This window comes from Cotesia glomerata, linkage group LG6 (genome assembly GCF_020080835.1).
Source record: "Cotesia glomerata isolate CgM1 linkage group LG6, MPM_Cglom_v2.3, whole genome shotgun sequence".
Classification (NCBI taxonomy): domain Eukaryota; kingdom Metazoa; phylum Arthropoda; class Insecta; order Hymenoptera; family Braconidae; genus Cotesia; species Cotesia glomerata.
Window position 1 is genome coordinate 12,731,418 of NC_058163.1, and position 13,002 is coordinate 12,744,419.

The window sequence follows — 13,002 nt, forward strand, 5'->3', positions numbered from 1 at the left end:
TATACCTGTAAAGTTTCCAAGTCAAGCTCAAGGCAAAGTACAAGCAGAGCTTCATCCTATTCCTAAGACCAGCATCCCTTGACATACTGTGCACATGGATATTACAGGTAAATTAACGGGTAAAAACGATTTAAAAGAATACGTTATTATTTCGATAGATGCATTTACCAAATTTGTTTTATTATGTCATTCTCGAAAAATAGATAGTTTCAATACTATTAAGTCTCTGAAAAATGCTATATCATTGTTTGGCCCACCGACCCGTATGACTGCAGATCAAGGTAGATGTTTCACAAGTAAAGAATTTCAAGAGTATTGCACCTCATAAAACTCAAAATTACATCTTGTAGCTACGGGTTTAAGTCAGGCTGATGGCCAGGTAGAATGCGTAATGAGTACCCTAAAAAGTATGTTTACTGCAGCCGAAATGAGTGGAAACTCTTGGCAAGCAGTTGTAAACGAAATTCAATTAGCAATTAATTTTATTACTAATCGAGTTACTAAAGCTAGTCCGTTAGAATTGCTAATTGGCAGAGTAGTTAGACCTATTGGTATGATAGTTGATCAAGACGATAAAGAAATTGATATCTCTGACGTACGACAAAAAGCGATTGATAACATAGAAGTTAATGAAAAATATGATTAAGTTTAGATTTGATAAGAATAAAGCAAAGATAGTTCCATTTAAAGTAGGAGATTTGTATTAATTAAAAATGAAGAAAGACATCAAACAAAGCTTGATCCGAAGTTCAGAGGTCCATTCGTGGTGATCGAAATTCTCGACGGTAATTGTTATACCTTAAAGTCTTTAACGGGTAATAGAACATATGAATATTGTCATGAAAACTTAAGAAAAATGCCTGAATTCCATATTCCTATTGAATTGGATTTATTAGATAATCATGAAAGCGATGAGCATGAAGTTTCTCAGAAGTACTCTAAGACAGAGTCAGAAACCACCGGGGAAAGAATAGGCACTAATGGTAGTTGTTGAAAGTCGCATCACTTGCATCAGGCTGTAGATCACAATGGCAAATCAAGGTTGGTTTGGCCAGAGTATGATGGGCAGTAAATGATGTGGTGGCGATAAGAAAAGATTTTTCTTGAGGTCCACTTGCTCCAAGCTGTAGGCCGTACAAGCAAATCTAGAGTGATTTGGATAGGGTATGACAGGCCAGTTGGTGAAGTGGCGGAGACAAAAGAAATCTGTTGGCCGCACTATCTGCGCCAGTCTGTAGTCGCAACTGCAAACTCAGGGTAGTTTGAATCAATTTTGTTTATCAAAATTGTCAGGGCGCGAAGGCCAGCTGGTGAGATGGCGGGGGCCAGAGATGAAGTTGTTGGCTGCACTACTTGCGCCAGTCTGTAGTCGCAACTGCAAACTCGGAGTAGTTTGAATCAATCTTGTTTATCAAGATTGTCAGGGCGCGAGGGCCAGCTGGTGAGATGGCGGGGGCCAGAGATGGTTTTAAGCTGCACTACATGTGTCATATGTGTTTGACAATGTGGCGGGGGCTTGAGGTGTACATAGTTGGATTACTATGTGGGTACACAGTTTTTCTGTATGAAGTATACAGTTGCAGACCATTGTAAGTGCTAAGGGTCTATACCTGGGGTGGTAGTGAATATAGCTTGCATGTTATCGCTGGAATAGACAATCATAGAAATTTTGAAAAGACATCCTCAAGAAAACTAATTTTATTTGATTTGATAATCGAAAGTTTTTGTCACTTGAATTAGCCTCTGAACAAAGAAAAGTTATATCTTCAAAAAAAAAAAAAAATATGACATGGCTTGTAATAAAATATTTAGATATGCACCCGAGGACGTGTGATCGTCAGGTTGGCCGTGTCGGAGATAATATCGAGCTGGATTTTCCTAGAGATAGGGAAATTCCCAATATTTTAGTTTGTCTGTTAGTTTTAAGCAAAATTGTAAAGCATAGAATATTTAATAATTATTTATAACTTAAGCCGATTATAATTTTTATGGTTATGGCAATGGGCTTGAGTACGGAGTGACAATGGTCACCAAACGTAGCCGAGGTCACAGGATAGAAGTAAAAAGTATACAGTTAAAGATATCGACAGACAATGAGGGCTGTCGAAATATTTTTGAGAGAAGAAGTACTTAGGGTACTGAGACGAGTAGTTCTCGTTGAGCATTGATCAAGTAAAGATCGCAAACATCCTGCTGACCCCGGATTCGTTCTCGGTCTCATTCCCCACCGCTTTTACCTTGTATATTAATTATATTTGGATAATTAATCGTAGTATTGTTTATACAAGTTAGCGGATATTTTAATTATTCGAAATTAATAAATAATTGAATAAACGAATCCAATGGACTGTACTAACGCCCCTAATAATGCTTTTCCGACATATATATACTAGGGTGTTTCAAAAAAAGACGAATTTTTTTTTTTCTTTTGGTGTCTAAAAATTGATAGTATACCTAAAAACAAAAATTTTGGCGCCCATGTGAGCTCTTAATATCAATAGTATGATTTGCCTGTATCCATTTCTTTATTTTCCATTTAAATAACACGGGAAAAATTTTTTTTAATTTTTTAATTTTTATTACTTTGGAACGGTTCATCATAACAACAATCTGAAAAATGATATTTGTAGGAAATTTTACGCTCTACAAAAAACGTTTGAAGACCAAAGTTCCTCAGATTAACGGCTTCAAAGATATCCGCGGTCAAAGATAACACTAATAAAAAATTTATAATATTTTCCAATAAAACTACAAAAAAAATATCATATGCTATATTTTTATTATTTTTTATGTTAAATTACTTCAATTCCGTTAACCTGAGACTGTAAACTTTTTTTTTTACTAATTAATTCAATACTTAACTCACGAAATGCACTAATATATAAATATAAACGTTAAAAATATCTTATAAATGATTTTTTGGTCTCTTTTATAACAAATTTATTTTTTTTTACTAAATATTAAGAAATTTAATTGAACAATTAATTCTTTATAACAAAAAACTATATTTACAACTTGTTACAACAATTTTTCAACTTGAAAATATTACAGTTTTATAAAATTACTTTTATTGCAATTAGGATATTGTTTTCTATGTTCTGTCACTACTTGCAACAAATATTGAAGCTGTTCTTCATCTTTCGTTAAGCATCGATTATACTGCTCTATCAATGCCATGCCGCGTTCTGCTACATCATTCACAACTTGAAGTTTCCCGAAATACTCCAAGTTTTCTAAGAAATTCGGATTCTGAGGCCACAAAGTAACATCCTCATCAATGAACTCATACGACAAATCAAACGATCCAAATATATTAATCGATCTCATAGACATAAATTGACTAAGATCTTTATTTAATAATGACTCTAAATTTTTCTTATCTATTATAAAGCGATTTGTTGTAGTTTCATTGGCTTTACAGTTTTTAAGAGCATGAACTATTCTTTTTTTTGTTCCAACTGAAACATTTTTATCAAAGAGAGATAAAACAGACAGCTCGTTGTTTAAATACCACAAGTGATCGGCTAATTTTTGTGAGCATGTCTGTGAAAGACTATTATTAAATCTTTCATATGAAATTAATTCTTTAATCAAAGTTAAATCATTATTAGGTGCTGTTATAGCACACGGCGCAGTGAACCAAGCTTTTAAATAGAATATTATGATAAATAAACAAAGTTCTCGTAATCCATCTATTTCCGATTTAGTAAGATGAAATTCATTTCTGAATAAAAAAATTTTTAAACTATATATTGCTTTAGCCATCCACCTTGCATGATGGACCGCTCCAGGATGCTTAAATGTAATATTTGTGGTAGTAGTACCCAAAAATATTAATGATAATTCCAGAAGTTCACGGTAATCGTCTCGACAATGATCCATCTACAAAAAGTTATAAGTCAAAATGAAATTGATTATATCGCAATTTCAAAGTTGAGAAGACTAATTATTATTAACTGATGTGAGGTAAAAGTTGTAAAATATTTTACAAACGCAATTTTAATCGTTAAAGATGATTGAAAGTATAACAGTCATGTGAAACCGATTTTCAATATTTTTAATCACGACGGCAAGTTAATTAATCAGAGTAAAATTGATAATTGAGGAGCTTATTTTCAAAAGGGTATCTTTTGATTTTTGATTAATCGAGACAAAAAACTAGTTATCTTCAATTATAAATATTTGTATCGAACTTTGCTTAATTTAGCTATAAAGTGCAATCGGTTATGAAGCTGCAATTCGATTTTCATTTATAAATGTTCATAATTCTCAAAGTAATTAGTATTTAAAAGTTCAGAAAACTGGTATTTTAAAATATGAAAAGATACCCTTTTGAAAATCAGCTCCTCAATTATACTGAACTTTATACATTTTTCTTTTCCACTTTAACATCAGTTAATAATTCTTCAGCGCTGGATTAAAAAATTTTACTTCTATTTGATTATTAACGAATTTCAAAATCTCATCTTTGATTGGTGTTATTACTTCCAAAACTTTTTTGTCACAAATACCAGCCGTAAAGTTTGATTGGTCAATTTCATCCCACTTCTTTTTAAATCTCTGATAAATTGGAACGTTTGGGCCAGACGAAGCAGGCCAGTATACTTCAAATGCACTTCGAAGAACAATTTCAAAAATATGGTGTCGGCATGGCAAGTACAACAGTTTTCTACTAAGAGCCTTTTCTACTAATACACACGCACCATTTCTGATTCCTGAAAAAATAAAATGAGAATTGCTAGTGAAGTATCGATTTTTTAGAGTAGTACGGAGAAATCTTTTCAATTTGAAAAAAAAATAACTCATAACTTGGAAATTAATGGTTAATACTAAAAATCTGATTTGATTTAGCATTTAAACATTACGGTAATCAACCATGTTATATTTTTTTTATTAATAAATTATTTACCCGTATTTGACGCCGTAGTATCAGAACACAATGCTTTGATGTTGTCAGTATTAATATCCCATTGTTTTACTGTTTTAATAATAGCTGAAGCTTGGTTTTGTCCAGTCCCAGATTCTAGTTTAGGAACTCCTAACAGTTGAAATTTACCTGATGATGATAAAATAATCGGAAGCCGGTCAACTTGTTCTGTACCTGTAATATCTGATAACAGTTTTCCATCAAAATGTAGTACATAATTGTCAGTTTCCAGATTAGTCTTCAGATTTAACGCCGCTTCTTTCCGGAATTTTTCCCTTGCTCGGAGAATAGTTACATGACTAAAGTTTACGCTTGCACAATCAATGTTCAAGCAAGATAATAAAGCAGCAATAATGTAAGTCGCCATCCTACTAGTCACGTTAGCTCTATCCAAAGCCGCAGCAAGTTCTGGTGTCATTATATCAATTTTTGGAACTTGTTGTTTTGGCATTTCATCTTCATAATCAGAGATTAGCAACATCATCAGTCTCAACTGCACAATAATAGTTGACATTGTCGTTATCAAACTCTCCGACATTATTATTACTATCATTACCATTATTATTATAGTTTTTATCATTGCTATCAATGTTCTCTTCACTATTATTATCACTATTATTGTTATTATTATCATAATTGCTGATATCAACATCCATGTCTTCGACATCTTCTAAAATTGGTTGAGAATTATCCCTGATTAAGAAATCTCATTTGGAATGATTCGAAAAGACGCGGGTTTAATCATTTCAAATCATCCCAAATTGTCAGGATGATTTGACTTTCAAGCATAAATTTTACAACGAATCATTTTATATCATATCAAATAATAAAAAAATGTAATATTATTTTATGATTTAAAATGATTTGAAATGATTTCAACTTCCAAATCATTTTGAATAATATTGAATGATAAAATAATATTATAATTTCTGGTTTTCTAGATGATTTAAAATTATTTGAAATGATTTCAACTTCCAAATCATTTTGAATAATTTTGAATGATAAAATAATATAGAAATTTCTGGTTTTTCAGATGATATAAAATTATTTAGCATAATTTAAACGTTCGAATCATTTTAAATAATATTGAATGATAAAATAATATTGAAAATTCTGGTTCATCAGATGATTTAATATTATTCGAAATGATTTCAACTTCCAAATCATTTTGAATAATATTGAATGATAAAATAATATAGAAATTTCTGGTTCTTCAGATGATATAAAATTATTTAGCATAATTTAAACGTTCGAATCATTTTGAATAATATTGAATGATAAAATAATATTATAATTTCTGGTTTTCCAGAGGATTTAATATTATTTGAAATGATTCCAACTTCCAAATCATCTTAAATAATACTGAATAACATTGAAAGCTCGTTTGGGTAATTTTAAATTTTATAAATTTCTTTTAATATTTTCGATCCCAAAGTGATCATAATCATTTAATTGTTATTAGTTTGATAAATAGAATGGTAATGAAGGTGTCGTTATAGGGATACAAAAGATTGAATTGTCATTGTTACATAGGTATAATCTTATTTTTTATTGAACCTCAAAACTATTGAGTTGTAGACATACATAGTCAGTCATAGAAATCAAAGATAAATTTTCTACTCTAATAAATACCATTTTTGATACTATTTTTTTTTATATCTATAATTGTAAATTTATTTTCCCACTCTTTGATAACAAATATATGTTCAAAAATATCAAATTTTTCTACTGCAGCTACTGTTACCTTTACGTAAACTTGATCATGTCGATTATAAAAGCAATGAATCTTAGCAATTTTATTGTTATCTAAGTAGACTGTTGTGTTGTTTGTTTTATTGCCTTTAGTATAAAGTGTACCATAAAACACTACACTATTATAAATACATCGGGTATAAATTTGTTCCTCTTCTGGTATTACGTTTTTAACATCATTTTGTATTAATAAAACCCCATCGTTGGTTCTGATACAATTTGTTATTTCTTTTTTTTTATCTAATATCGCTTTGCAAAATTGCCAAGTAGTTTCGTTTGAAGCCGTCGAAAGTTGACCTCTGAACATATTGTCCCGTAAACACCGGTTCGCCATTTGATTCATGATCCCTTTAGGACTTGTGACTTTTCTTGTCATATCTCATAGTTCACGGAATAATATGTCCTTCTTGGTACTTTTTTAAGATCCTATATCCTCCTACTACATTATCTCCATTTAAAAGTTTATTTGCAGATTTTGAATCTATATTCTTTTCATTATTCCATGTATCCTTATTTTAATTCTGGTTATTCGTTTTATCGTATTAATTGATAAACTTGAATTGATTCCTACCAAGACCAAATCATTATTCATTTTTATTTCGTGCAGTGCTTTGTGTATAACCGTCTATTTTTTGTAACTATTCAAATAGTGCCTATTCTGTCTTAAATATTTTTCTTTTCAGTATCAAATTATTTTTTGAGGTGAAATAATATTTAACTACAACAGATATTTTTTCAAAAATTATCATTATTTACATGGTAGTAATTATTTTAGTCAAAGTAATAATAAAAAAAATAATGACAATATTATTTTTGATGGGTTGAACTTACTCATATGATTCTGCTCGTTTGTATCTCATGATATATTTATTGTTGTTCATTTATTTCAGATTTTTATATGTATTACCTTAAAAATTCACCATACATGTCAACTTTAGGGAAACTCGAAAAAGACATGGAATTTAAAAAATTATATACATACCTGGGAAGGTACATTTCTAATGTAAAAAGGTCAAAAATTGAAAGAAAAATGGAAAAGAACAGCAAGAAAAAAGTAGAAGAAAAAAGTAATGACGAAGTAGAAGAAGAAGAAAAACAGGGAAAAAAAAGAAGAAGAAGAAGAAGAAGAAGATGAAGAAGAAGAAGAAGAAGAAGAATCTATAATTCCCAGAACAAGAAAAGTAAAAAAGAAAGATGAAGAAATTTCAGACAAGGAACTGGAAGAACTATTAAAAAATCAATATATTGAGTCAATGGAAAATGAAGAGAAAGATTATGAAGAAGCAAGCGATGAAAGCAATAGTAAGATGTAACAAAAAATTACTAATAAAAAGTTTATTACTAAAAACAATTATGATGTTGTGACATTATTTTAATATCTCTTATTAATTTCCTCAATTTGATGTCTCCTAATTATAGGTCCTAATCATAACTATTAAGTTATCCTTATAATTGAATAGTAATTTCTTTTATAGTTTTCGATAATTTCCTTTTATTTTTAATTATGAAATATTATTTTCTGATTCTAGTATAAAAGATGTCAAATGCTTGAATTATTCCAAAATTTTTTTAAATATTAAATAAGGACTTGACAATTTTAATATTATTTTTTGATTTAATATAATTAAAATAATTTAATTTGATAAATTATTTCTAATAATAATGTCGAAAAAATAATTTAAAATTAATAGAAATTAAATTTCAAGTTATTTTGAATTAATTTAAATCATAATTTTACAATTTTTAAGTATTTAAAATGAGTAATTTTTAAGTATTCAAAATGAGCAATTCTAAATCATTTCGAGTTATTTTAAATCATAAAGTTATGGTTCAAAATTATGGACAGCTAAGAATTTTGAATCATTTTAAATAATTTCAAATAATATAATTATGATTTAAAATCATATACTACTAAAAACTTTGAATAATTTTGAATAATACAATTATGATTCAAAATGATTCAGAACTAAGAACTTTGAATCATTCTGAATAATTTTGAATAATAAAATTATGATTTAAAATTATTCAGAACTAAGAATTTTGAATCATTTTGAATAATTGTGAATCATAATTTTGTGATATCATACAATATGAAATTATTAAAATTTTTCGAATCATTCCAAATCATATTTCTTAATCAGGGATATGAAATAAAACCACGTCGACTGGAAGATTTTTGTCCCAAATAAAATAATCTTTTTTCTTTGTCCAGTATATTTAAAACATCCGCATGAGCTACATCAAATAGTTTATTTAATTCATCCTGAAAAACGGATTCCTTTTTTTTTTGAGACTTTGACTTTTTCATTTTACGGTTTTTTTGTAAATTCTTCCATCGATTGTGATTTGAGATTAGTTTCAAAAAAGCAGATCTTTTCTCTCTTGTCGGGATTTGTGCCGCACACCAAATTTCAAAAACTTTGTCGATAGTGATTGATATACTTTCTTTAACTGAAAAATTTTTCGTATCAAGATAATAAAATAAAAGCGACATAACCTCTTTCAGAGAGGGTAATTTTTTTCAACTAATTCACTTAACACATCACCAATCAAGTACACTGTTTTCACCATTATGGTCACAAAATTTATAACTAATATATTTTAACTAATTAAATTAATAATATAACGGATTGAAAAAACAGTCAGTATCAATGAACAAAGACAATGACGAGAAGATATAGTAAAGCGTTGAGAGCAAAGCAACTAAATGAAGTTAGTACCGACAAAACAGGCTTAACAACACAGAGCTTATTAGCTACAACACTCAAATTAAATGAGTAAAATACTTGTACCGACAGAGCTAAATAAAAGCTCTGTTGATATTTTTCAAATAAAAACATTTGATCAAGTTTTATAGTAGATTTAATTGATTTAACGTATTTACAGAATTTTCATATTATTTTGAATAATATGCAATGATGAGTGTTTGGTGAGTTTGTGTAATAAGGAACTTTACATTTTCCTCTTACAAAAATTTATAAATTTTATAAAATATAAAATAAATTTGTTATAAGAAAGACCAAAAAATCATTTATGTGACATTTTTAACGTTTATATTTATATATTAGTGCATTTCGTGAGTTAAGTATTGAATTAATTAGTAAAAAAAAAAAGTTTACAGTCTCAGGTTAACGGAATTAAAGTAATTTAACATAAAAAATAATAAAAATATAGCATGTGATATTTTTTTTGTAATTTTATTGGAAAATATTTGAAATTTTTTATTAGTGTTATCTTTGACCGCGGATATCTTTGAAGCCGTTAATCTGAGGAACTTTGGTCTTCAAACGTTTTTTGTAGAGCGTAAAATTTCCAACAAATATCATTTTTCAGATTGTTGTTACGATGAACCGTTCCAAAGTAATAAAAATTAAAAAATTAAAAAAAATTTTTCCCGTGTTATTTAAATGGAAAATAAAGAAATGGATACAGGCAAATCTTACTATTGATATTAAGAGCTCACATGGGCGCCAAAATTTTTGTTTTTAGGTATACTATCAATTTTTAGACACCAAAAGAAAAAAAAAAAATTCGTCTTTTTTTGAAACACCCTAATATATACGCTATAGTTTGTTTACGGATGATTTTCATGTGTTTCCAATCCAACTCCAAGTGTGGTTGGATTTACCGCACGTTTTTTTCCGTGTATAAAAATATCGATTTTTCTTACGATTATCGATATTTTGTAAAAATTTTATTGTTTTATCAAAAAACACTCGATAAAATTAACGAAAACTAAGATATTTCATGTTTTTGAGTCATTATTTTGTAATAGAGTATAAGAAATTGTAAAGGTTATCCTCAACTATTTTAAGTTGAACTTTAACCTTGAATAACTTTTAAACAAGTCAACTTAGCGAATAATTATATCAGACCTTTCTTGTAGATCGTTAAATTTCCTACAAGAATATGTATTGATTTTTACGAGAAATTTATTTGTTCGAGTGCATCCAAAATCCAAACAAAAAATAGTCAAAATACAGCTGAATTTTTTAAAAGTTACGTCATGGGGACCAATGCAATAGTTAGACTTCTATGAAATCTACTAATAAAAACCTATAGAGGCGGAGACCTAGAGTGGAAGTATCAATTCGGCAAGGTCGTCAGTGCATTGAGGCTTGATTAACAAATTCAATAGTTGTATATGGAATAGAAACCTATGGAGGCAAAGACCTGGAATAGAGGTATCAATTCGGTAAGGTCGTTGGTAGATTTAGGGTTGATTAAAAAATCCACCTGTAGTATTTAAAATAAAAACCTATGGAGGCAAAGACCTGGAATGGAGGTATCAATTCGGTAAGGTCGTTGGTACATTTAGGGTTGATTAAGAAATCCACCTGTAGTATTTAAAATAAAAACCTATGGAGGCAAAGACCTGGAGTGGAAGTATCAATTTGGTAAGGTCATTGGTAGATTTAGGGTTGATTAAGAAATCCACCTGTAGTATTAAAAATAAAAACCTATGGAGACAAAGACCTGGAGTGGAGGTATCAATTTGGCAAGGTCATTGGTACATTTAGGGTTGATTAAGAAATCCACCTGTAGTATTAAAAATAAAAACCTATGGAGACAAAGACCTGGAGTGGATGTATCAATTCGGTAAGGTCGTTGGTGCATTAAGGGTTGATTAAGAAAACCACCAGTACTATTCAAAATAAAAACCTATGGCGACTAAGACCTGGAGTGAAGGTATAAATTAGGTAAGGTCATTGGTAGATTTAGGGTTGATTAAAAAATCTATCTGTAATATTTAAAATAAAACCTATGGAGGCAAAGACCTGGAATGGAGGTATCAATTCGGTAAGGTCGTTGGTACATTTAGGGTTGATTAAGAAATCCACCTGTAGTATTGAAAATAAAAACCTATGGAGGTATAGACCTGGAGTGGAGGTATCAATTTGGTAAGGTCATTGGTAGATTTAGGGTTGATTAAAAAATCCACCTGTAGTATTTAAAATAAAAACCTATGGAGGCAAAGACCTGGAATGGAGGTATCAATTCAGTAAGGTCGTTGGTACATTTAGGGTTGATTAAAAAATCCACCTGTAGTATTTAAAATAAAAACCTATGGAGGCAAAGACCTGGAGTGGAGGTATCAATTTGGTAAGGTCATTGGTAGATTTAGGGTTAATTAAAAAATCCACCTGTAGTATTTAAAATAAAAACCTATGGAGACAAAGACCTGGAGTGGATGTATCAATTCGGTAAGGTCGTTGGTGCATTAAGGGTTGATTAAGAAAACCACCAGTACTATTCAAAATAAAAACCTATGGCGACTTAGACCTGGAGTGAAGGTATCAATTAGGTAAGGTCATTGGTAGATTTAGGGTTGATTAAAAAATCTATCTGTAATATTTAAAATAAAAACCTATGGAGGCAAAGACCTGGAATGGAGGTATCAATTGGGTAAGGTCATTGGTACATTTAGGGTTGATTAAGAAATCCACCTGTAGTATTAAAAATAAAAACCTATGGAGACAAAGACCTGGAGTGGATGTTCAATATATACATTCAAATATATATTGCTTTGAATCAGATACTTCGTTTTGGTTTATTCAACTGAATCGACTCATTTATTTCATTTAAATAAAGATTTGTTAACTATTAACAAATCTCGCTTTAAGTAAATTACGCCTGGTACCGCTACGGTCGCCACTGTTATTTCTCGACGTGATTTGTAAAAAATGAATAATAAAAATTAACTCAGTTTACGAATTTATTTGTTCAATTTTTATTTAAGCTTTTGTATTTTTAGTACCTTAAAATGTGTCTGATACAATCAACTAATTGTGTATATATTATTTTTATAGAAATTAATAAAATAAATAAATATACATTAGGGTGGTCCTTATTTAGGTTATGTTCGAATTTTTTTTTTACGATAGTCCTAAATCGGTTCCAAATCTATAAAAAAAAATTCATGTCAAATTTTAGCTTTTAATTTTAATATTAACCTGGCCCCCCCCTCCCCCCGATAGCCAAAGTTATAAATGGAAATAACACGGGAAGAGTTCTGTTAATAATTTGGAATTTTTTTCATTATGAAATAATGAACAGATCATGTCGATCAATAACAATTCTTATAGAAAATTTAACGCTCTACAAAAAAGATCTCTTATGATTTTTCGCTATCTTAACTGGTTCGAAAGTTATTCGAGGTCAAAATCGAAGTTCTAGTCAGTACTAGTCAGTACTAGTCAGTTCTAGTCAGTATTTTATAGTTTTTTTCCATTTTTATCGTCATTTAATAATTCAATAATGGAGTAGGGTTATAATTTTTAATCTTGATTGTTTTTTTTTTCAGAAAACTTGCAAGGTGATGA

At 29.5% G+C, this 13,002-nt stretch overlaps 2 protein-coding genes across 2 annotated transcripts; both read right to left on the reverse strand.

Annotated features, from left to right (window-relative positions):
• Positions 1 to 2,980: 2,980 nt before the first annotated feature.
• On the reverse strand, positions 2,981 to 5,378 carry LOC123267935. Its single transcript, XM_044732822.1, has 3 exons — positions 4,910 to 5,378; positions 4,432 to 4,715; positions 2,981 to 3,882 (listed from the first exon to the last, which is right to left on the reverse strand). The coding sequence occupies exons 1-3, from the start codon at positions 5,376 to 5,378 to the stop codon at positions 3,046 to 3,048; spliced, it is 1,590 nt and encodes a 529-aa protein (XP_044588757.1). The 3' UTR covers positions 2,981 to 3,045.
• Positions 5,379 to 5,391: 13 nt separating this feature from the next.
• Positions 5,392 to 7,055, reverse strand: LOC123267937 (glycosyltransferase-like protein gnt13). Its single transcript, XM_044732823.1, has 2 exons — positions 6,560 to 7,055; positions 5,392 to 5,597 (listed from the first exon to the last, which is right to left on the reverse strand). The coding sequence occupies exons 1-2, from the start codon at positions 7,053 to 7,055 to the stop codon at positions 5,392 to 5,394; spliced, it is 702 nt and encodes a 233-aa protein (XP_044588758.1).
• Between the last annotated feature and the right edge of the window lie 5,947 nt (positions 7,056 to 13,002).